The sequence below is a fragment of the Mustela putorius genome, unplaced genomic scaffold (genome assembly GCF_011764305.1).
Source record: "Mustela putorius furo isolate JIRA1106 unplaced genomic scaffold, ASM1176430v1.1 tig00003974_pilon_pilon_pilon, whole genome shotgun sequence".
Lineage (NCBI taxonomy): Eukaryota > Metazoa > Chordata > Mammalia > Carnivora > Mustelidae > Mustela > Mustela putorius.
Genome location: NW_025422117.1, coordinates 1361973 through 1387711, shown reverse-complemented (window position 1 = coordinate 1387711; position 25739 = coordinate 1361973). Strand labels below are relative to the sequence as shown.

Here is a 25739-nt window from a genome sequence, read left to right as displayed (position 1 = left end):
CAGCATTTAGTGTTGTCAGTGTTCTAGATTTTAGCCATTCTGATAGGTATCTAATTTTTGTTTTAATCTGTACTTCTCTGATGATATATGATGTAGAACATTCATTTTTTACACTTTTTACATAAAGTTTTATTAACTGGTTTATTATCATGTGTTCCTAATGTTTGTCAAGGTCATCTCCTGAGACTAGATAAATGATAAAAGTGAAGCTATACTGAGTATATTGAAGTTGGAAATAAAAGTGTATACAAAAATATGTGCAAAAACAAACGACACAGAAAAAACGTATTTTATTTTGTCATCTATCTCAATGATCAAAGTTCACCAAAGACCATTTGCTTTCAGCGGGTCCCATTTTCGGCCTATAACTTCCTTGTCTCTCCACACTCTCACCTCCACACCCTTGTGCCCGTTCCCCTGCTCCATTTCCTCTAGCTCCTGGCCACCCCCAAGAGGCACATTCTTTCCTACACAACTAGGATCAGTGGGCATCACTTTGGTCACTCTCTCAGGCTTCTGCTCTGTCTGCCCCTCCTGACTCCCAACTCTGCCCACCTCTGGATCAATCTATTTTGACACTTCTTGGAATTCTGGAATTACAATGTTCAATTCAGTTTGTGCTTCATTCTTGTTTGGCAAATCCTCTTACTAACTTTGGATTTGCTTGTTCTTTTCTCAATCTCTACCTCCTCAAGGCCCTTCTCCAGTCTTATCCCCCTCCTTTAGCCACCTCCAAGTTAATGACCTTGTTACCCACTCCACAGAGGAAACAAGCCATCACCCATGCATGGAAGCCAGAAAACTGGGCACAATTTTGGACTCCTTTCCCTTTCTCAGTGTAATATCCAGTCAGTTGCTTTTTCAAGTTGTCTTAAAGTCTTTAGGAGACAGAGGAATTAAAAATATTTAATCAAGTAATATAAAACTTTTTTCTACAGCAAAATAAAAACATACCTTACTAAAAATAAAGCCACATTCTACATTGAATACATTAAAATATTGATATTTTATAAATAAAATCATTTTAAATGGTAAATACATGATAACATTACTCTCATATGCAGTTACTTATATATAGTACAACAACTGACTTTGAAAATATAAAAACTACATCCTTCTTTTAAAAAACATTTAACTTAATTTTATAAAATTACTAAAAGATAAAAAGTGCTAAATATGCTTCCATTGTTCCCATTTTAAAATAATTATAGCACATCAGATATTTAAAAAAAGATGAATGAGGGCATATGCCCCATCCTATATTGCCTAAGAATGAAAACTTGAGACTTTCTGGGCAGTGGGAAAGGCTGGGAAGCTGAGTTCAGTCCAGCCAAGGCTGTCACCCGCACAGAGCTGTTCCCCATCCTGGTTCTCAGAACCGTGAGATCCCTCCTTCCTGGCCTCCCTTCTATAGAGAAGCCTTCCTAGGCCTCCTGGTTCCAAACTTTCAGGAGAAAAGGTTTCTGAAAGAACCTTGATACTTAAATCCTATGGCAATACTAAAACTATCCTGAAGATTGAGGCATTTTGCATTTGAATTTTATACAAACAGTCACGAATCAATTCCATATGAAGAAGACACTTCATCAGTCACTTGATTTCATATCATTTGTCGAGGTAGAATAATTTTCTTCTTTCTCTGAAAACTGTCCTTTCTATACAAATGGTGTTTATACTGGAAAGGGTTCTAATGCCTTTTCTGCATTCTTCCAGTTGTGAAAATTCTCTCTGTACCAGTCAACTGATAGGAAAAACCAAAAGACAAAAATAAAATTAAAATATCGAACACCAGTTAGCCAACATTTACTGGGCTTCTGCTAAGTGAGAAAAATCCTGCCCCACAGCTACGCAGCTCATTTTACCTAGATTTTTAATTTAAGTAACAATCAGTCTTGTCAAAGGGGTGCCTCACGAAGAAAACAATTTGATTCTGAACTAATCAATGTCATTAATCACGAGATGTCTCAATACCTGAAAACTTAGATTTAAAAATCAGTTATTGTTTTCTTTTTAACTTCAAAAGTCCTTCGATACTGCATCTGCTAGTGTTAAGTATTTAAGACATTCTGATTTTAAGAAACAAGGAGAGAGATTAAGTTATTTGCCTTGGTTTTAAAGTTACGGAAAGAAATGTACAGTTTGTTCATGTAAATGCAGCAATACTCCATTACAGGTATGAGGAGATGTTGTGGTCTTCCTTCTGGTAATATGTAAAATTAGTTTATGTGGCTATACTATCGGTAGTTTTTTTGGGTTAAAAAATGATCAATTCTCTCTGAATTAGCTTTTAAAAATTCAACACAAGTACTCTGTGTCAAGTTCTAAACGAAGACTTCTCTTCTACATGTGAGTTTATCTTTTCTCATGAATACATTTTTAAACCAAACTTTAACATATATATACAGATTTTATATACACTCATCTTAATGGCTATTTCTGCACATACTAAATTTTGTTGGTTTCAACATAAAAAGACTTAAGACACTCAAAGACTGCAACTTGATCACTCCTCAAATAGAAGATGCCACAGACCTTAAAATGGACTGTTATTTTACATATTGCCAAGAAAGAAAGGAAAGTGCAGTAAGAAGAAAACACCGGCAACATTAAAATTCACACCTTTAAAGAATATGGAAAAAAGTGAGAAGTCTGCACCTGAGAACCAATGAACTAGGTATCTGACAAATGCTGATAAGACACAGGAAGCCTGAGTAGAAGTCAATATGTGAAATACAACATACTGGAGTATGTTGTAGGAGATATGTTACTGTTGCTGCTGGAAATACATGAAATGTAACAGTTTGAAAAGTGAAAATGATTCATCACTATAGTCTACTGAATTTATAGTGTTCTAAAAGTAAATTACATTTTCTTTAAATTTTTCTGAATCTCACCCCCTCCCCATTGATAAAGTATCATACTTGTTTTCTTTATTCCTTCTTTCCAAGGCACTTTGGGTCTCCATCCTAAGCCATGTATTTTTTCTGACTTCATTGGATATCTCATGTCGTTGGTAGGTCTCAAAAAAGAAAAAAGAAAAAAAAAAGATTTAAAATGACATTGTGGATACATATTTACAAATTTAAATACTAAGGGAGCTAATGTGTGTCCATGAACCTTTGCCATAATTCAAATTTTTTCTTCAAAAATTCTCCCTGATGACACACTTAGAGAAAATTTGTAAAATAAAGTACACGTTGAAAAAAAATCATCTGGAATCCCAGATGCCTAATCCTCTCTATGGCTCATCCTTTTCTGCTTTCAGCCACAATCTAGGTATGAACGCAATGCCTCATACCTAAATGTTTGATGAATGAATAAGTAAGTCCACATAAATATATTAGGGCTCTTATGTCCCATACCCTAAGTCAGGTACTTTATATACGTTATAATAAACCTTCAAATACTTCTATTAACAAGACATTATTATCCATATCTCACACTCCAGAAGACCTCAGACTTGGAAAAGGTCAGTAACTTTCTTTAAGTCACACAACTAGTAAGCAATAATGTTACCTTTATTCTTTTGATACACAATTAGGAAAAAAATATTTTAGTGGAAAAATCAAGAGCAATAATACTAGTTTCTGGTTAAGTCCATATATTTTAGAATTGTGTAAGTATCTAAGATTTCACAACCTTTCCCCCAAGGCTTTAACTTGTTACTCACCTATCATTCACATAATCCACCCAGCTTTCCATTTCGGACTCTGAACTGGTCTCTTTGATCTGTCAAAATGGAGAAGGCTTTTGAGTCAAAATTATAAAGTGAGATCAGAGAATAACAAAGTATTCAATAGCTGATTAAAGAGACCAGAAAAACACCCCCTTCGGAGTGCCTCAGTGATGCACTGGGTTAAGCGTCTAACTCCTGCTTCGGCTCAGGTCATGATCTCAGGGTCATGAGACTGAGCCCCACGGAGTTTGCGTGAAGATTCTCTCTTTCTTTCCTTTTACCCCTTCCCCCATCTCTAGCTCTCTAAAATAAATAAATAAAAAAATACATGATAAAAAAAATAAATAATAAATAACAAAAAATAAAATAAATAATAAATAATAATAAAACTTTAAATAAAGATTTATTTATTTATTTAAAAGATTTTATTTATTTCTTTGACAGAAATCACAAGGAGGCAGAGAGGCAGGCAGAGAGAGAGGAAGGGAAGCAGGCTCCCCAGTAAGCAGGGAGCCCGATGTGGTGCTTGATCCCAGGACCCTGGGATCAGGACCTGAGCTGAAGGCAGAGGCTTAACCCACTGAACCACCCGGGCGTCCCAATAAATACATCTTTAAAAAAGAAAAAGAACCCCTTCAAAGTGGGGGAGACAGCTAAAATGAAGAACATTTTAGGAACACTTTCCATGCTTGATAACCCATATGCCATCTGAAGCTCACAAAGAATACACATTGCATAAACTAGGGGAGAATATTAATTTTTTTGGCTCTTGGTTATTATTCAGTGTGATACTGTAATTTATATTAAGTATATATTTGGTCTTTATCCAAGTTCCTAAAACCCTTGGAATTTCCTAAGTGACGTGAGATAAAAGTGTCTTCTGCTGTTCACAACAAGCTCCTTTCACGCACACCAAGTTTATGTTAATGAGTGAATTTTGGAAAGCCCCTACAGGATGGGGGCTGGTGGCCAAGGGAACCAAACCTGTGCTTAGAGGGCTGGAGCCTGAATTAATAGCCAGTGGTCAATGATTTAACCAGTCATGCCTACTTAAGGAAGTCTCCATGAAAAAACAAAACAATGGGGTTTGGAGAACTTCTGAGCTGCAGAAAACATGGAGGTGCTGGGTCAGTGGTGGCCCAGGACAGTGCATGGTCAGTCCATGCTCCAGCATCTCCTCCGTCTAGCTGTTCCTGAGTTCTATCCTTTGCAATGAGCCAATAATCTAGAAAATAAACTGTTTTACTGACTTCTGTGAGTCACTCCAGCTAAGCACCTCTGCTGATCATCAGTCCGTGGTCAGAAGCCCAGGTGACAACCAGGTTTTGTGGTTGGCCCGTGAAGCAGGGGAGAGCCCTGGAGGTCTGAGCCTTTAGTCTATGGGATCTGGAGCCATCTCCAGGCAGATAATGTCAGAATTGAGTTAAATAATAGGCCACCCAGCTTGTCTCTGAGAATTTCTTGGTGTGGAAAACCCACATGTTTGGAGTACAGAGTATTCAGAGAGCCAAGCAAAGGAAAGTATTTCCACACACCAAGTCACCCTACTGAATCCTGAGACTGAGAACTGATGTTCACTAATACATACATACACTCCTAACTATAATTACTTCCATATCATCAATCCTTAAGATTAGCGCACACCGTTTTGTATTTCTGACATTGAGGTATTTATTACAGTAAGCTTCTACATCCAATCTGTTAGGATTTTTACTTTCCTGAAAAGCTGTTATAAATGAGTGATATAACTTCCAATAATTATATATCTTTATGTATTTTTCATTTTTTTACTCAATCACTTTCTAATTGAGTAAATTATAAACTGCTGATTTTGACTAAATGAGTGATGACTGCCACTGATTTAGGGACCATTTTGAAAACACTATCCTCTTAAAATATATACACACCAGTTGTATTAGTTCTTTGGCAAGCTGGAGCACTGACATTTCAAAATTGGTTCCGATGTTATAAATTTCACCTGGTTTCCCTTTCTTGAGGACAGTGAGAAATGCTTCTACTACATCAGTTGCATAAAGGAAATTTCTTGTTTGAAGCCCTGATCCATGAATGCAGCTGGAAAGATTAAATGAAAGGGAATCATAAAGTGTAAAAAGCTCTCCCAAACCAGGGTAACACAACGCCTGGATACAATTCCAGAGAAGCCAATTTCCATGGGGAGCCTAGAAATCTTTTACCGAAAACACTTATTCTCATGACTTCTCCAAATTTTATCCATAATTTTTAAATGACCACTGAACCTCATGCAGCACTCAGTAAGGAAGTAACACACATATAAATGATCCCTCAGAAATAACTTACTCATCAATTTTCTACTTTAAGTTCATTTTGAAGAAATATGTATAGCTCAGTGATTAAAAGGATTAAATAAATCCTTTGGAAAAGCAAAATTATATAAAGATGTTGGATCTTAATGAGATAATTCCAAGTTCTAGGCTACATTATTTAAGAACTGAAATTATTAAAAAAAAAATCCAAGTTATCTAAGTAAATCATAAAGATGAGTAACAGATTATAATTATTTAAAGAACCATCACATTGAGGGTACAAGGAATACATACATCTGTTGAAACATTCAATTCTATGGTCTTCAACTCTTAAGACTTTATGATTCTCAAGACAGGCTGTCACCAAATATTTTCCACATACCAGAAAAACATGGGTACAAAGGTAAATAATAACATACCATTTCCTGTTGTGTTGTAGTAAAGATATAAATTTTGGAATAACCTAAAAGAATATTTAAATATCATTTCAGATATCAGAAATTCACTCATTAATATGAATCTAACTCATCATAAGATTAAAAGATTATGATTATTAAGAAATATGCATATAGATAAATTCTAATTTTTTATCAGTTTCAAGAAAAAAGCTATTGTAATTTTGATAAGTGAAAGAATTCTACAATAGCCTCCTATTTCACAAAAACAAGTCATCTGCTGGACAAATATAAAGACAAAATGATACAAATAGTGTAAAAATTCAGAAAATGTCTTTGTGAACAGTTTGGTCTCATCACAAGTTCACCTTTGATTTCCTGAGGACAGGAATCATAGCCCACTTACTGCTCTGTGTACAGCACCTACCCAACCAGTGCTTGTGAAATTAATAAAAAGTGAATTCCAGTGCCACTGAATTTAAAGAAAGGTTATGTTAAACAGGGTGAGATATATTATTCACCTTATAATGAGCCTCTGAAAGGTACTCCCCAAATTAAGCAAAGGAGACATTAAGACCAACAGATCATGACACGGCCCCTTTCTTTGGCCAAAGAGATCAATGCAACCAGCTGAAAAGTGAAAAATCCCATCTCCCAGTTTTTAGGCACAGAAGGCAATGGTTCGTTCAAATTAGGTTTAATGATACAGAACCAACTGCACAGTTGGTTCAGCCTTTTAAGTACATTTCTTTATTCACAACTCGTACTATTTTCTGGAAGACATTCAGGCCAGCAACTATAAAGAGGAGCTGGGGAAAACAGTGAGCCGGCTGACGGGAAGACAAATTTCTGTCCCAGCTTCCCGCAGGACTCTCTCACTAGCTCTCAAATTCCTGGACGCAAGCCAGGAAGGAGTCTTCAGCGGCATGGCAGAGGCGAAGGGAATGCTCTGCAGAGCTTCAGAATCGTGAAGAGCACCAGGCATTTTCACATTGTGATCTCACTGGACCCCTCAAAATCCCTTGAGTATTTTCACTATCCCCCAGTTTAAAGACAACGTTCCAAGGGCGTAAGGTCACACCAGCCCATGTCAGGTTTAGACCTCAACTCAGGTCTTCAGACTCTACACCTGACGAGATTTGCACATGGCCCATACAGTGCTTATAATTATGTATAATTACAGCAGAAAATATTTCAGACAAATAACTGCAGAGAGATTATCTTAAATAACAAGAAGCTACAATCACTGAAACACAGTGCGGATTCACAAGTAAAATGTACCTTTTCTGGATACTGATGTGGTCCGTAAACATTACTGCTTCGCGTGATGACAGCTGGAAACTTAAAGAGTAGTCCATGTTAATGCAATAAGAGGTCCAATTGTAATGATTCTCTAAGATTAAGAAGTCCTGAAAAATGGGCACTTGCAGCTAAGTAACTCCACACACATCAAGGACAGAAGTGAAGAGCTTTTTTTTTTCCTGTTATAAGGTTCCTGAAAACATGGGAGAGGATAGGACTCAGAGAAAGGCAGAGGCTCCTAAAAGGAAGAGGAATATTTTCTCTCCTGGGACAAGAGCAGGACAAATACAGATGGGAGCAGGTTGGTTAGGTTTGAGAGCAGAAAATCAAGGGAATTTCCACCAGATGATTTCAGAGACTGCGTCTCAGACCTTAGGTTTGGTTAGATGTGAAACTTCACATTGTCTTTCTCTGATGCACCAACGCTTACAAATAAAAAGAGCTGGAAAGTGAAAAATCCCATCTCCCATGAAAGGACAAAGGGTCAACGCTTTGGAACACAAAAGGCAAGAAAATGTCAAGTCCATTCATGAGGAGCCGAGAGAGGTGAATGAGGCAGAGGGGACCATGTGCAGGTCACGGAAGCTGCTCTACTTTGTCTGCTTCCCCCCAGAGGATTCTGGGAATCAGGATACTCCAATAGGGCTTTTCCCTACAGCTGTCATACTTCATGTACCACTGAAGTGGGAAAACATATATAAAAATGATTTCCTTTAAGTGGTGAACTAAACAAGAAGTAGGTCCCACTTTGTCCACATGATATAGGAAATAAATATTTTAAACTCCTTAATATATAAACTCCTGAATCTATGTCTTCAACTTTAAAAATGGAATGTGGCTAATGCTAACTTGGAGTTTTATCACCTAAGTCAAAAGAAAAATGATTCCAGAGTTTCTGAAATCAGCTCTTACCTTATATCGTTCCCAGTACGACTGTACAAAACACTCAGCAGCTGCTTTAGATGATGCATAAGGATTTGTAGGTTGTTTGGGTGAAGATTCATCAAATTCCTAATTTCAAAAAGATGCATTAAAAATACATATTATGCATAGTTTCTAAGTAGAAAAAATAAGAAAACATATAATAAACTTGAAATGTTAATTACTACATGTTAAAAGACACTACTGAACCCCAACTATATCCCTGGCATTTTTCTAAGCATTTTTTATATAGTAGCATTCACAGCAACCCTATAAGAAAGGCAGAGAGAACAGCAAGTGCAAAGGTCCTGGGGCAGAATTGTGTCCACAGGAACTGCAAGGAGGCTGATGTGAGAGAAGAGAAATGGGAGATGAAGCCAGATAGCTGGAGACCATGTAGAACCTTGAAGGCCAGTGTAACAAGATGAACAGATTTTGAGCAGAGTAATGTCATGATCTGACTTTTATTTTAAAAATCATTCTGGTTACTGTGTCAGATCTGATGTAGGGTGACAAAGTTACAAGAAGAAAAAAGTTCACCTCACAAAAATTGCAATGAGAACTGAGAATAATAGCTTCTCACAGGTGGGACTGGATACTGAGGAGAAGTGGTCAGGGTCTGCTTTTTCTCATTAGAAGTTGTTTCAAATTGCTTTATTTTTTTTCTCGCCATGTGTGTGTTTTGGTAAAAATACAAAACAGAATGAGGTCACTCGTTGCAAACAGTGATGATGAAAAATGCAGATGAGAATGGAGACATCTTTTGCATAAAAAGTACAGTATGTGCAAACGATTGAAAAAGAACAGACGCCAGTTCCTACATTAATTTCATATTCACTCCTTAACATTCCACTGTTTCCTCAGGGGAGGAGGAAGGTGAGCAGGCAGTATGCCGTAGTCTAGTTACCTACGCCTGGCCATGGGAAGGACACTTGTCATATATGGACTGGGACAGAAAGGTGGGATGTTCTGCTCTCTTGCAAAATACTGTCAGTCAAATTACATATTAATTTGTACCAAGACTAGGTGGTTGTTGTCATTCAAGGTGACATTCTTTGATCTGAACAGAAGACACAAAGGAATAACATTTTGGAGAGTCCCACAGTGTGTGTAATGAGGGGATGAAAGAAACCCAGAAAAGGTTTTAAGAAGACAGATTTGCATCGTGGTCCACGGTAAGGAGGAGAAACATACCATTTCTGAGCTTACCTTATCGAGACTGCCTCCATATACTTCATCTGTGCTCACGTAAATGAACTTCTCCACTCTGGCTTCGTGGGCAGCACTCACCAAAACATGAGTGCCATAGACATTAACATACGTAAACTCAAAGGCACGTACAAATGAAAGATCTAAAAAAAAAAAAAGGAGAGAGAGAGAGAGAGAAATCTAGAATAATTCCACCCAAGGGACAAAACAAATACCCAACAGTAGACTCAGGTTTAAGGAAAGTTCTATTCACTTCTCTTCATTCACCACAACTGCAAAAGTTTAAAAAAAAAAAAACAAAAACACATTGCTATTTATGATTGCTTTAAGCCTAAATTGTGAAGCATATGTAAATTCTTAGAACCTAGAAAACTATCAGTGATAAATTTGCAGGAAACACTTTTTTTTTTTATTCTAAAAAGAAAAAAAAAAGGATACATCTAAATTTAAAATGTTCTTAAATTTAAAACTTGAAACTTCCAGTTTCATAGATGGCAAGGCTTTTCAGATCAATCTGTTATTGTTGAAAACACAACAAATGTTCGATAATTTTTTTTTTAAATAAATTTACTTGAAGAATAGGTTCTCTATAATCTGGGAATGAGGGAAACTTTACTAAAAATGGCTCACAATCCAGAAGCAAAAGGGGAAAAAAAAACCCCAAAACCTGATCAGTTCAACTGTGTTAAAGCTCTTGCACAGAAAAAACAACCAACCAAAAAATCTATAAACAAAGTAAAAAGACAAATGACAGATGAACCATGACAGACTATGGACTCTGAAAAACAATCTGAGGGTTTTGGAGGGGCGGGGGGTGGAGAGATGGGTGAGCCTGGTGGTGGGTATTAAGGAGGGCATGGACTGCATAGAGCACTGGGTGTGGTGCATGAACAATGAATTCTGGAACACTGAAAAGAAATTAAAAAAAAATTTTTTTTTAAAAGACAAATGACAAACTGGGACAAATATGTGAACTTATCAGAAACAAAAGGCTAATATATTCAATCTAAAAAGAAGTCATATAAAATAAAAGAAAACAACCCTTTTGGATAGGAGACATAAACAAATAGTTTAGGCAAAAAATGCAAAGGTCCTTAAGCTGAAGATGCTCGGCCTCAATTACAATAAGAAAAATTCAAAATGAAATCTCAGAGATGCCACTTCTTACCTATCAGATAGGCAAAAATTTAAAAATTTGTTGGTGAGGCTATGGGGGAAAAGATACTTTATATATTACAAGTAAGAATGCAAAGTGTTTTCAACCCCTAAGGAAGGAAATTTCTCAATAGCCAGGTGAATTACATGTGCCTTTCCCCCTTCACCCTGGTTATCAGGCTGAATTGTGCTCCCCCAAATTCATGATGGAACCCTGACCCCAAGTACCTCAGGATGTGCCTATATTTGGAGACAGGGCCTTTAACAGGTAGTTAAATAAAAATAAGGCCATCCAGGTCCCTGTCCACCATGACTGGTATGTTTCAGAAAAGACATTTGACACAAAGAGAAACACTAGTGATGCCCAGGGGGAAAACTGTCAGGACACAGAGAGGGAGTGGCCACTTGCAAGCCAAGGAGAGAAGCTTGAGGAGAACCTGGCCTGCTGGTGCTTGGACTTCCAGCCTCCAGAACACAAGGACACAGGCATGAAGCCATCCACTGTGGTACTATTTAAACAGCAAAATGTAGGAAATGAACACAAACGGGGTACAGCTACATAATGGAGCGTATGAAAATAAAAAGGAACGAGGAATATGTTATATTCTGCTACAGAATAATCCCCTAAATAGACTATGGAAGAGACCAAGGTAAATTATAATTTTAAAATCAAGTAACAAGGCAGTAATATACCACTAACGAGGATTCAACAATATTCTATCTTCTGTTTAGGTGATGGCTATACGAGTATTCACACTATCATTATTCATTTAACTTTACTTCTAAATTCTTCTGAATGTATGGGATATTGCACAATATAAAATGGTAGGCAGAAGATATCGCAGATGCACAGAACACTATGGATAATATAATGTTCAACTGCGTATCCCCCACCTGGCTTTAAAAAAAACACACACATGTACACACATTAAAAATATAGGTGAGGGTCGCCTGGGTGGCTCAGTGGGTTAAGCCACTGCCTTTGGCTCAGGTCATGATCTCAGGGTCCTGGGATCGAGTCCCACATCGGGCTCTCTGCTCAGGAGGGAGCCTGCTTCCCTCTCTCTCTCTCTCTCTCTCTGCCAGTCTCTCTACCTACCCGTGATCTCTCTCTGTCAAATAAATAAATAAAATCTTTAAAAAAATATATATATAGGTGAAGGCCCATCTCCCCGGAAGTTATCACTATATTGCATTTAGTTAAACTCAATGTTTTAAGATTGCATTTACAGTTATATTTCAACCTACATGAATAAAAGTGACTGGAAAAGCACACAGTTTTCCTGGAAGGGCATGGTATGTGCTCCTTCAAAGACATATTAAGTCCCTACTTGCTAGACTTCAATACTGGACTTTGATTTAGGGTAATTAGTCACTGGGAAAAAAATCTGCCCATCATAACTGTAAGATAAAACAATGCTTACCTACATGTGTTTGTGCAGCAAAATGTAGTACTATATCTATTTTTTCTGTTTCAAAAAGCAATTTCACAAAGTGAGAATTACATATGTCACCCTATACAAAAAAGAAAACAGGAAAAAGTGAAATTTCACTCAGCCACTGCCATTGGTAATAGCCATTTTACTACATGAACCAAAACAATGATAAGAAAAAAATTAATCTCCCCCATCACCCTGCTTTAATAGAGATTATCTTGAAAATCCAACCAAGGGGCCAAATAAGTATAGTAATGATGTATTTCTCCAGCATCTGAGGATATGAGATAATCAGTTCCAAATACTTATTTGCAAATATGTGTCCAAAACAGTATTTTATTGAGCACCAATGACAACTAAGAACCAAGCTAGCTTTTTCCCATAACATTTTTGCCAACCTCATGTTAATAGGAGATTTTTATAAACATATTTTTCAAGTTTGAGATAACCATTATTGCAATACATTTAAAGTAAGTGTAACCATTTACAACCACATTTTTAAAAAATGTGTTTTACCACAACTGAGTGAACTAAGTGGATTCGTTAAAGGACTTTCAATGTTATATGTACATTTAACTCTTCTAAAAATATGTATTCTCAACAATTCTTTGGTGACTGAAAGAAACGCTTTCATATAGAAGAGTGTGCTCAGTATATTCTTTATAATTTGTGGTGAAAAGCAGAGTTTATAGATTATCTTTAAAAAAACCCATAAATCATGAAATAGTTTCATTTGACATTAAAATTTCCCTTTGTAGATTAATGACCTGGCTCTCTGGTTTATACTTCGGACTCTTCTAAGAGTGCCTAGTAAATCAGCCCTCCAGAGCCATTCAATCCACTTTGATTGAAGAACATTAGCCCACGGGCTGTATGATAGGCTCTTTGGCTGTTGCCTGGCCTAAGTAACAGTCCCCTCTACACCAATCTCTTTAAAACCCAGCAAGACCTCATTAAGAAGGCTATTGAGGACCTCAATATCATAAACCATGTAAGGTCAGTCACCTATGCATAGAGCTGCCAAGGCACCAACTATCACATGCAGCTTTATAGTGGTATTAATCTAAAAGTAGTAGTCTCTGTAGCACATGGTACTGCTGGAAATTAGAAGGTCTTCAATAAGTATGCTTTTTCCAAGCCCACACTACACAAGCTTGCCAAGTAGAAACAATGTCTGAATGGCTACATAGGCACATCAAAAAATTATATAATTATAAGAAAAGTTTCATACCTGTATAAATTTGTAGTTTTGTTTGTTAGAAATGGTTTCAAGATTCTTCAAGCTTGCACAGTAATCCAGCTTAAAATACGTAAGTGAGGGAGAGGGAGAGAAACAACACAAAAAGTGATAATAGTTTTTCCTATAAAATATCGATTTATTTTAAAGACTGTAGCTATTCTGATCGTGATACAAAAACATGTTTTCTTAAAGTGTTTGCTCTTTGTTTTTAGAAGACGTCTCTGGTATATTAGAAAGTAAAAAAACAAAAATCATGTAATTTTGTTACTTTTTGAAAATACAAAAAATTACTTTTTAGAAACCCTTCCTTTAAAAAATTTTCCGGCCCAGATTTGCCCCCAGCCACCAGAAAAGCTTACCATTTCTTACTGCAAAAGAACTAGTACTTGAAAACAATTACACCTTTGTTATGCATATTATAACTCATTACACTGTTTTCAGAGTTAATTGTTGGTAAATCCCTGTATAAAGGGGGAAAAAATTACTGTCTCTGATAGAAAGGCAGGCAAAAATTGGTAAGACCTACAGATAATTCTGTCTATAGATTTTTTACGATCATGTCTTATGAAATTAAGGTAACTGTGTCTCATGTTTCAAGTCAAAAATCCAGTGATTACCAATCATGGCTTTCAGACTCTTCAGGGAGACTTCAACTATTACAGAAAAATCCTCAAAACTAAATTAGTTTTAATTTAAGAAATAAGTATGTAATTTTCCATAAGGTGGCAGTTATAATATCAAATAATAAAATAATAAAATCAAATAATCAAAGTATTCCAATTCCAGAAAAAGATTAATAATCACAAGATTACATTAAATATTGAATTCAGGGTTGAAGATATTCTTCTGGTAAAAGTACTGCACTTAAAAGCTTTACTTTATGGGCTATCATAATGAAAAACTTCTAAAAGACTAAGATTAAATATAGCATGATCACATGACTATGTAGATCCCTAAGTTGCCAAAATGACGGAATAAAAACTAAAATATCAGTGGGATAAGATTCTAACACTTTAAAAAAAAATGTATATAAGTATCCGTGCATGAAGCTCATTTTTATAAAACTCACCTTGTCTAGATTTATGATCATATAGTTTGGATAGTCTTCTACTAAAGAAACGATCATATGTGATGCGCTTTAAAAAAAAAGTATATTTTGTTAGTAGAAGATGTAACCTTTTCCCTAAATTCTTCACATTTCCTAAATGTTACCTTAACCTGTCGAGTATTAGAAACTATTCAGAGATATCTTTAAGTTTCTGCAAAATAACAGAAATAACATTAAGTACACTGAATACACTCCCTCCTCCACCCCCACCACTTTTCACTAACTTTCTCAACAGGATCAATAATCGGTATTGATACATCAATATCCTTTGGCACTGTGGAGAAAAGAGAATTTACTGGTCCTGGGTATAAGGAAAAAAAATTGTCTAACCAAACAATTTGTGTCCACGTGCTTTGAGTGTGGGAGTGAAGCAGGTTGCTAAGTACAATGGGTGGTGGTCAGTACAGACAGACTGAAACTATAACATACCTTTAAAGAGACCATGGGTATAACTGTGCAAAACTTCAGTAAGTATGAGCACAGTTGTTTATGTTCACAGTAACCCTACTGCAATTACTATCTCCTGGTGCAAGAATTTGGTGGTGTAAACTACAACATTCAGGGAGGTTCTAGATTAAACAGAGGTTTCCAAGCTAATAATGGCTGCAGCCATCCTGAATTGGGTAACCATATTGGCTCCTGGTTTTCCCAGGAGCAGGAGTGGAACCAGAGGCATCTCTCAATGAGATGGTCCACCAGATTTCCTCATAGACACCAAAACATTCGGCTCCCAGGAATAAGGGCAGCCCTTGACCAAATTATGAACTCAGAGTTTGTACTTGACAGCCCTTTCACAGCATTTTCTAGAACCTGCCCTTCTGGGACCAGCATTCTCACACAAGTACCACCCTTTTATGGCCATGCCCCTCTTCTCATTAGATAAACCCTGCCTGCCTGGTACCCTCCTCCAAGTTATTGTCAGATTTAAAGAGGTGACTTAATGTGCCAATGGGGGATGTGATTCCCATGTTCCCATGTTCTCTTCCACTAGACATCGGGAGTTTACTGTTGGTACCTGTGCATTCATCCATTCAATAACTACCGATGACCTTTGTAGAACAAGCCAGGCATTCTTACAGATGCTGAGGGAACAGTAGTCTCTGCCCTCATCCAGTTTACATTCTAGAGCAGGGATGCAGGCAAGAAGCCAGTAAACATTAATACACAAAATAACTTCAGGACTTCAGATAGTGATTAGTGTGTTAGTTGGGAATGGGGCGCTTTTAGATAGGATGGCTAGGTAATGCCTGTCCCAGGAGGTGATTGATGTCTACGCAACCATCGGAAATGAGTGATGCAAGCGCTCTAACAGAAGAGGAAGCAAGTGCAAAGGCCTCAAGACAGGAGGAATGAGCCTCAAGCGTTCCAGAAATTCCAAAAAGGTTAAGTGCAGCAGGTACAGAAAAACAAAGAGGCAGAATGGCAGATCAGGTTGGAAGATCAGGCCCCGGGGCACTTGAGTCTTCTAGATATGCAAAAGAGTTTGGATTTTATTCTAAATTTGACAGGCTGGGGTAAAACTTCGTGGGTAAAACTGGGGTAAAATTTTGTGCACTTATCTACTTAATAAAAACTGACTTCTGTGTGCAGAACAGACTTTTAGCCAACAAGGGGGGAAGCAGTAGGACCAAATCAGAAAGCTACAGTCGCAATCCAGGCAGAAGCCAGTAACGTGGACTAGGATGGGAGGGGGAAGGGGCGAGAAGTGGTCGCGTGGGAAGGGGATGCGGCGAGAAGTGGTCGCGTGGGAAGCAGTGAACGCGGACTCACTGATTGCACGTGGGTGTGGGAGGGCAGGAGGCATCGCTCAACTCGTCCAGCTCAAAGCACCAAGAGAGGGTGTGGAGGTGTTGCCGTCGTTGTTTTATAGCCCGCTGAATAAATGAATGTCCAGCTAAAATCCAAAAATCGTTTCTTGGCTCTTACATGCACAAGGCCTGTCTGCGTACGGAGGGGGCGGGCTGGAGGCTGGGGCCGTTGGTGAGGAGTTTACCGCCCTGTGGGGGCACTCGGAAGAGGGTCAGGTGCATCCCGGGCCAGGTAAGAGGGCAGAGAGCACCACCGCGCTTCAGCTTCGGTGGGGAGGCGCCTGAAAGAAGTCGCGGTTTCAAAGGAACCAAGACTTCGCAAGCGGGGAGAGGGGGAAGAAGGTAGGCTGATGCTGTTCGTGCGTTAAGACCCTCCCACATCAGACCCCCCCCCCCCAAGCTGGTTCCAAGTTGCCAAGAGCAAGCAGAGGCGCAGGAAAAGGTTGGGGTTTCGGGGGAGCCACTCCTCGTCCAGCGGCGCCGTTACCTACATGAAACCAGCACCCCCGGTCACCAGGAGCCGCTTCGCAAAGCTGCTGGGAGGACCCAAGGGCTCCGTCCGGCCCGCAGCCGACATCTCCCAGCTCGGCAGTGCCCGGCAGCGGCAAGCGCCAGATCTGTACACCGCAGCGAAGTTCCACCGCGACTTTGCGCGACGCGTCTCGCGGCCCCGACACGTCAGTGGGGGAAGGTGGCAGCAGCTTCCGGAGGCGGGCCCGCTTATCCCCGCCCCCTTGCGCGCTGGGCGGGGCCCTCGGGTGCGCGGGCAGCGCCACGCTTCTGCGCAGGCGCAACTCTTCTCTTTCCCAAACAGGGCCCGTTAGGTGTAATTGGGGTGGCTGGGAAGTGGGGTCTGGAATGTTTGGTGTCAAGTGACACCAGAGTGGATCAGGCTTTACCTGGGTACGCAGATGGTCGGAGTTACGAACGATTACCTTCGTTTTATTCTTGTACTGCTGGACAATTTCCACAGATGACTCACCGGTTGAGCTGAGAACTTCAGAAGTCCTCTGCTTGCAAAGTGTGGAAATGGGAGTTCGCAACTACAAAATGCGTTTTGCTTGGTTGTTCATATCATTACCGACAAATCAGGCTGCTGGCAGTTCTGGTAAAGAGGTTCCCTAGACCCTACCCCTACGGTTCTTGCTCACCCTGCCTGCCCTCCTTGTTTCTCCTTGAATTTTTCAAGCATGCTACTTCCCTTAGGCCTGGATGCCCTCTCCCCAGATGCCTGCCTAGTTTTTACCCTTACCTCTTCCGTTCTCAAGTTGAAGGTCACCCTTGTAGAGAGTCCTTCCTTGACCACCCCAATTAAAATAGCAAGCTCTACCACAGTCCTGCTGAACCATTTTATGCTTCTTTCTTTTTTCTCCATAGCAGTCATCAACATTTATGTTGAAATACTCGTTGGTACTGGCCAGAGAGGGCAGGGTCTTTGTTTTGTTTCCTGCTATAATCCCAAGGCCGGGAGACCAGGCCTGGCACAGAATAAATGATAAGTTAATGTTGAATGGATAAATAAATATCCTGATTGTTGTTTTTTTTTTCTTTTTTCATATAATGTGTTGGCAAAGTATAAAAAGAATGAGAATACCCATCATTTGTTACAACCTTTTTGGGGGACAAAGTGGTAACATACAGGAAAAGGTCAAATGCACATAACTTATGATTCCCAAATTCCATGATGTATAATATAGATAATTGCAGAAAAACACAAATATGTTCACCAATATATTGTTTATATGTAATAGTGAAAACGTGCACACAATCTAATAATACTGTCTCACTTCTTAAATACAATGGATCTCGAGTGCTACAGGCTCAGACAGGAGAACCTGGCGTGTTCAGCGAACTGACAGGGGCTCGGTAAGAATGGAGATGAAAAGTCGAGTTGGAAATTGGAGAGACTCGAAAGCTATAGTCTGGAGTCTGGCTTGTGTACTACAGGTGATCAAAAACCTTTGAAGGAAGTGATGCAGTCAAATTTTGTTTCCCAAAGCTTTCTGTGGCTCTAGGGTAGAGATGGGCTGTGTGTGGCCAACTGGAGAAAATTAAGACTGTGCCACAGGACAAGTAAGATGAGACCAGGATGGCCTGGATATCCAGAGTGGCAGCTGCTTCCTACCATCGCCTCCCAGAAGAGGGGCTAATAGACATGTTTCATTGAGATAATTGGATGTACGGGTGTACGCTGTACTTTGCAGCTGTCTGACGATATAAATCAAGAAGACAGGTAACCAAAGAAGTTAAAATCGGTTAGATGCGCCAAGAGAATTCTTGCATTAAACTTGGACATCTACAGTTACAACTACGTATCTTTGGACAGTAAAACGGAAACGTCCAGTTTGCAAAGGCACCTCGGCCTTTGCGGGAGCTTTCTTTTCCTCACCAGAACCGGTGCCATCGTGCGCTTCTTCTCAGTTCTTCCAGAACCCTACAAACTCCCTGGAAAGTCCTCTGGAGCCTGGCGCATGCGCAGTAGTACCACGCATGGAGACGGCAGAGGTCTAGGCTTTTTCCGTAACCGGAGGCAACATCCTTCCGAGTCTCCGTAAAAAAGGCGGGAACTAGCCGGCAGGCTGGGGAGTGATGGGACGCGCGCCTCCACACGTCCCGCCCATCTCGGCCTCTGATTGGTGGGTGTGCTTGGCTCGTGGCGGAGGGGCCTGCCACATAGGTTGTCAGTCTTCCGTGGGCTGGTCCGGGACGCCGGTCCTGCTCCCTCCTCCCGCGGCCCCGGCTGCCGACGTGGGGAAAGCGGCCGCAGGCAGTTAGGGCCCGGGTGTAGGTGCCGCGAGGGAGAGGCGGGGGATGGGAGCCCTGCGGCTGCTGGCGGTGTCTCTCGCCTGCTGCTGGTGGCCGCCGGGCAGCCAGGGTAAGACCCTGCGGGGCAGCTTCAGCAGCGCCGCGGCCCGAGACGCTCAGGGCCAGAGCATCGGCCACTTCGAGTTCCACGGTAGGTGCGGGGGGCGGGGAGCGGGATGCAGGCGCGTGGGCCCACCTCGCGGGCAGCGCCTCCCCGCCTCGCTGGGGGAGGCCTGGAGCCGGTGGCCGCGACGCGGGGGACTGCCCCGGCTGCACCTGGACTTCCCGCAGCGCCGGCAGCCCGCCCCCGACCGCAGCTGCCGGGATCCGGGACGCGTTCACGCCCGCCGTGCTCCGCACTCCCTGGTCTGCACCCTCCCCCGACTAGTGACTGTGGTCCGCACTGGAAACACCGTTTCCCCCTCCCTGCCCACCCGGACGAAAGTACCGAGGACTTCCTCCGCTGCATCTTTCGAGATCCTTCCCTCAAGGAAGCATCCTTTGCTCAGTCCTGGCTCAGCCTGGTTATATACACTAAGACACTGTACTTACGGGTGCATTTAAGCTCCAGAACTTCGATTTACTGGGTTTAGTTTTTGTTTTTAAGATAATTTGCTAAAACCGACTCGAAGCAGAGAGGTCTTGGAAACCAAATAAAATACTTGCTAATCTAGTGGTCCCGAGGGGGGACAGTTTGGTTACCCCACTACTAAAGGAGTAGATTCACCATGGATCAGGAGGCCTAGAATTCACTTGACAGAAATGCCTGTAAGTGTGTTCTGGAAGCTTCTTCATAAGTGTATCCTTTCTGGCCTTTCTGAAACGAGAACTGCATTTGATTCTGACTTCCTGGTCTCCCTCAAAAAGCAATGTCTTAAATGAATGAATTTGCAGTTCATTCTAATTTTTGCTTTACTTGCACTCTGGAAATTGAAGTGATTTTCTGGGTTCGTACTTTTGGTACTCTAGTTGACTGGTATTGTATTCCAAATAATTATTTGCCCTGATGAGGATGGTATCCTTGATTAATACAGTTTTTAGCGTTAAAAGATGCAATGTCAGACTGTTGTCCCAGAGAAGGTAATAGAGCAAAGAAACTATTTTGGTGTAGGGAAGGAATTTGAAGTATTGCAAAATTACAGAATTGGTGTAAATGGAGGGGAACCTGAAAAAAAAATATTTTTTTTTAAATCAAAGTGTTTAAAATAGCTGAGAAAATGAACACAGTTTTCCAATATCCTATGTGGCACAGAGGTTGGGTGAAGAAGAAACTATAGAAACACTTTATTATTTTTTTTTAGGTCACATTTTTAGTTTGTTTATTTTTTTTTTAATCAGTTGGCTGTAACTGTACTTTGAATATTGACAGTGATAGCAAAGACACTACAATAAATAACACAACCTGGACAGTGCTAGAAAATCTGGGATATATGGATGCTATGATGTGGGTTATCAGTAGCAGAGGGACTTAGAAAACCCGGATATCTCATCATTACTTGGTAAACATGGAGGGGAAACTTAGGTAGATAATCCGGATATCTCAAGGAAGATTGAGGACCAAGTACGTTAACACACATACACGCTCTTTCTGTGTATGTGTGTGTTGTGTGTATGTATATAAATTTTTTTATTATTTCCAGTCTTCCGTGAATTTGAATTCAGTAAAATAATAATACTAAGTAATACTGAAATAATTAACTAACTCAGAATGTGATTTAAAATGTTAAGCCTTCATGTCACTTCTAAAATTTTGGATAGTTTGTAATATAATCAATTTATGTAGGAGACTTGGACATTCTTTGATACATACTAACATGAATTTATTTAAAATGTTTTTTCAGGGCACCTGGGTGGCTCAGTGGGTTAAAGCCTCTCTCTGCCTTCGGCTCAGGTCATGATTCCAGGGTCCTGGGATGGAGCCCCACATCGGGCTCTCTGCTCAGCAGGGAGCTTGTTTCCTCCTCTCTCTCTGCCTACTTGTGATCTCTGTCAAATAAATAAATAAAATCTTAAAAAAAAAATGTTCGTCAAAGTGATAATTATAAAAAAAAGGACAACAGCACAGGAGAAGAGATCTTAAAATGAAAACTGAAAACCGCCTCCTGCTTTACCTCTCACCCAGAGTCCCTTTCCCTAGAGGCAACTACTTTTTGCCATTTCTGTTCGGGGTCTTCAGTGTACATTGTGTGTACAACCAGGCTTATTTTATAATGTCTCACAACATCTATTGTTCTGCAAGTTCCTTTGTAAAAGTCAAAGATGTCAAATCTTTTGTCAAGTATAAAATGTCTACCTCCAAACTCATTTGTTTAAACTTTCTTGCTATTAGCTATGCGTATTTTTTACATTAAAAGTATATTAACTCACAAGTTATATTAGAAAACGAGGAACTTTGGTGGGAAATTTCTGTAGATAGTTTATGAACAAATAGTAAAGATGTGGAGTGGTTGTAGAATGAGGCAAAAATTCTCTTATGGTGAATGTCCAAATACAGCAGATGTTTGCTGTTTATTCAGTGAAATGGCATCACTTTTCATTGGAAGTGTAAGGAGATACCACACATTAATTTGGATAATTAATATGAATAGTCTTTTGATTTGCACCTGAATGGGCGCCTGGGTGGCTCAGTGGGTTAAAGCCTCTGCCTTGGGCTCAGGTCATGATCCCAGTATCCTGAGATGGAGCTCCCCCCCCCCCCCCCCACACACACAATCGGGCTCTCTGCTCAGCAGGGAGCCTGCTTCCTCCTCTCTGCCTGCCTCTCTGCCTACTTAAAATCTCTGTCTGTCAAATAAATAAATAAAATCTTTAAAAAAAAAAGAATGAAAGAAAAACTGTTCTTGGATATTCTATAAGACTGATGAATCACTGAACTCTTCCTCTGAAACTAATAATATTAATTTAATTAATTAATTTAATTAATTTAATTAATTTAATTTAAATTTTAAAAAGCAAAAAGGAAATATGCTTTTTAAATTCCTGTTTTGATTAATAAAGGTGTTGAATTGTCTTATCATGTGAGTTCCATACAAGACCAAACAATTTAATAATTTTTGTCTTAATGTCAAGGTGACCATGCTCTTCTGTGTGTCAGAATCAACAACATAGCAGTAGCTGTTGGAAAAGAAGCTAAACTCTACCTGTTCCAAGCCCAGGAATGGCTAAAGCTACAGGAGAGCAGTCATGGTTATAGTTGTGGTGAAAAATTATCCAAAGCTCAGTTGACAAGTGAGTATATCTTCTTTTCTTTGATCATTAGATTTTGTGGGGTTTTTTTCCCTCTTGAATGTTAAAATCTTTATTTTCATATCAGCATGTTTCATGACACATCTCACTGTGATGACATTTTGTCTAGAACATTTTAAGCTGAAGTTCTCCTTGATCAAAGGATAGAATGACTTTCCCCTCCCCTTGTTAAAATTTTGTGAAACATATCCAGGTAATATAAAAGGCATACTCTCCTTCATTCAGACTTCTTACAAGTCAGTCACATAATTCATACCAATATGGCAAATGTATTTTGGCCTAGTGGCAGCATAAAATGAATAATAGCATTTGTTGAATGTTTATTATCTGCTAGCACTGAGCTAAGCACTAAATATGTATTATCTCAGTTAATTGTATGATTTAGCCCAATTGATGGTGTTTGTTTAAGATTTTATTTATTTATTTGAGAGAGAGAGAGAGAAAGATCATGAGAGGGGAGAGGTCAGAGGGAGAAGCAGACTCCCCACCGAGCAGGGAGCCCAATGCAGGACTTGATCCCAGGACTCCAGGATCATGACCTGAGCCAAAAGCAGTTGCTTTTAACCAACTGACCCACCCAGGCGCGTTCAAGTGATGCTGTTTTGCAACGTGTTATTGGAACGTGGGATCTAGTCATAGGGTAACACAGTGTCGTTTTAGGATGTACCAGCACCGCATCATTTGTAAACTTCTAGATTTGCTTCCGGAAAAGCTCTCTTATTATCATAGTTGCCTGTATCTTTGAACCCCTTTACCCTCATCAGCCCTATCCCAAGTATTAGCGTGTATTATCCAGAATTAGTGAAATTCTTTTTAATTTCTGTGGAAATGAAGGGCATATGCCCTGCTACCCATTTTACCCCTTGGAAGGTAATTGGTTGTAGGAATGTGAAGCACCCAGGGAAAAAAAAATAGGAATTATTCCTCTCCTCTCTTTCCCCCCTTTTGTTTCCCCTACCACGTTCTGCATATCAGCGAGTCTGAATCTTCTTTTAATCTAGTCAAGTAAAACATTGCCATTTTCTGAACTTTCAGTCTTAGTCTCAGCAGCTCTCTGGTCCCTCATAAGGCAGCCAGCAGGAATAGGGGTAAGAGGAGAAGCCCCTGGGGTGCCTGGGTGTTCAGTTGGTTGAACATCGGACTCTTGTTTTCAGCTCAGGTCATGATCTCAGGGTTGCAAGGTCGAGCGCCACACTGGGCTCTGTGCTCAGCACAGAGTCTGCTTGAGATTTTCTCTCTCCCTCTCCCCACTTCCCCCACCTCATGTACACATTCTCTCTCTCAAGTAAATAAATCTTTAAAAAAAAAAAAGGTAGAAGCCTTGCAATCCCTGCCACCTCTTGTGGGGCTCTCTTATCTAGATCAATGAGATGACAATGACAGGATGTTGAATAAGTCTTCCATGACTAGATTTAGGTATCAAAGAGATGGTTACATAAACTTATTTTCCCTCCCCTGATTTTCAGAACTCACCTGGGAAATTTGTCAAATGCTCAGTATCAGTTGTCTTTTCCTTTCTATGCCAATTCCGTCATCTAAATGTTCCATAGATGGGTGAAAAGTTACAACCTTCCATTTCCACTTATTATGTCCGAAACCAGTTTATCATCTTGCCCTTCCAAACCTGGTTGTCTTCCACTTCTGGTGTTCCCTGTTTCAAGATGGCACCACCATCTGTCCTAGCCAGAACCCAGGGAGTCTTCCAGCACTCCCTCTTTGAGCTCTCCGTCCCCTTCCAATCTATCAGTAAGTGACCTCTGAATATCTCTGGAATTCATCTGTTTTTCTGTGTCCCTGCCCCTCCCATGTTATTCCAGGCTGTCATAATCTTTTGCCTGTTGCAGCAGTCTCTTTCCCGGCCACAACTGCCATGCTGGTGCCCCCCTTAACCAGAGCGATCTTTCTGAACAGCAGATTTGATCATGTCGCGTTCACTTCCTCACCTACACCCAGAAATACTCCAGTCATTTTCTTTTGCGCTTAGGACAAAGACAGGTGTCCTGGGCCTGCTCCGCAGAGCTGTCGTGGTGTAGCCATATTTACCGCCCAGTTCCATCCCACAGCAGTGTCCCCTCCTGGCTCATTTCACCTGCAGGCTTGTTTTATTTCAGTGCTAGCCTGAGCCTTTGCACAGGCTTTTCCTCTGTTTGTTCTTCCTTCCCTCTCTGGCCCCTCTCTACACTAAGTTGACACTTGAGTTTTTATAGCTAGTTTTTTTCCATAGCACATATTATAGTTACCACTTTATATCTTGTGTTTTTGTTATAAAATCAGTCAGAGCAGCAGGGCTCTTTTGCTCCACTCGTTCATTTCCATTGCTTCATGTACTAGACAAGGCGCTTGTGATGGATCAGGGACCAAAATATACTCTTTTGGCCCTTAAGGTTAGTGGGGGGTGACAGAAATGAATCTGATCGATGTGAATAAATGTGAAATTACAATTGTGATTAAGTACTATGCATGTTAGTTACATGGTAGTATGAGAATGAAAATTTACAATACCCTAGTGCTTAGTTAAGCTTTTACTAATTGTTTGTAGGATGAATTGTCATAGAGCTTAGGGCTCGAAGGGTATTTTGTTTTATTTTAATTCCGGTGTAGTTAATACGGTGTTATATTAGTTTCAGGTGTATAATATAGTTATTAAACAACTCTGTACTTTGCTCAGTGCTCATCATGATCAATGTTCTCTTAATCCCCTTCAGCTTTCCCACCCATCCCTCCACCCATCTACCCTCTGGAAACCATCAGTTTGTTCGCTCTAGTTAAGAGTATGGTGTTTGCCTTTCCCTGACTGACTTTTTTCACTTAGTATAATCCCTAGCTCCATCCGTGCTTTTGCAAATGGAAGATTTCATATGTGTCACCTCTTCTTTATCCACTCATCTGTCAGTGGACACTTGGGCCACTTCCGTCTTTTGGCTATTATAAATAATGCTGCAGTAAACATACGGGTGTGTGTATCTTTTCAGATTAATGTTTTTGTATTCTTTGGGTACATACACAGTAGTGAAATCACTGGCTCATATGGTATTTCTATTTTTAATTTTTTGAGCAGCCTCCATATTGTTTTCCACAGTGTCTGGACCAGTGTGCATTACCAGCAACTGAACTGAGGGCTCCTTTTTCTCCACATCCTCACCAACCATTGTT

General features: G+C 40.0%; 2 protein-coding genes across 6 annotated transcripts in view; one reads left to right on the top strand and one right to left on the bottom strand.

Moving 5' to 3' along the window:
- Positions 1-272: 272 nt before the first annotated feature.
- On the bottom strand, positions 273-17254 carry TGDS (TDP-glucose 4,6-dehydratase). Of its 4 annotated transcripts, none has more exons than XM_013053143.2 (13): positions 17027-17247; positions 15743-15849; positions 14689-14755; positions 13611-13679; positions 12368-12458; positions 9789-9931; positions 8571-8669; positions 7638-7697; positions 6381-6424; positions 5584-5749; positions 3671-3729; positions 2922-3019; positions 273-1741 (listed from the first exon to the last, which is right to left on the bottom strand). In XM_013053143.2, the coding sequence occupies exons 2-13, from the start codon at positions 15748-15750 to the stop codon at positions 1671-1673; spliced, it is 975 nt and encodes a 324-aa protein (XP_012908597.1). In that variant the 5' UTR covers positions 15751-15849; positions 17027-17247; the 3' UTR covers positions 273-1670. The 4 variants fall into 4 exon arrangements, with proteins under 4 accessions (XP_012908597.1, XP_012908596.1, XP_004746205.2 ...); XM_013053142.2 differs by having other exon boundaries at positions 15743-16621; positions 17027-17135; XM_004746148.3 differs by lacking the exon at positions 15743-15849 and having other exon boundaries at positions 17027-17254.
- A 1958-nt stretch (positions 17255-19212) lies between these two features.
- Positions 19213-25739, top strand: part of GPR180 (G protein-coupled receptor 180) — a 32348-nt gene continuing 25821 nt past the window's right edge. The window contains exons 1-2 of one of the 2 annotated variants that reach the window (XM_004746147.3): positions 19213-19491; positions 22410-22568. In XM_004746147.3, coding sequence (XP_004746204.1) covers positions 19347-19491; positions 22410-22568 — 304 coding nt within the window. In that variant the 5' untranslated portion in view covers positions 19213-19346. The remainder of the gene's footprint in view (positions 19492-22409; positions 22569-25739) is intronic. The other variant, XM_004746146.3, reaches the window with a different exon arrangement.

What these genes read in the sequence shown, in the direction of transcription:
- TGDS (XM_004746148.3), bottom strand. Translation starts at nt 17,112, where the DNA reads ATGTCGGCTGCGGGCCGGACGGAGCCCTTGGGTCCTCCCAGCAGCTTT. An exon ending in ACCGGGGGTGCTGGTTTCAT is followed by an intron (nt 14,756 to 17,026) that starts GTAGGTAACGGC and finishes TTTTTTTTAAAG; the next exon opens with CGCATCACATATGATCGTTT. An exon ending in ATGGAGGCAGTCTCGATAAG is followed by an intron (nt 8,670 to 9,788) that starts GTAAGCTCAGAA and finishes TTTTGAAATTAG; the next exon opens with GAATTTGATGAATCTTCACC.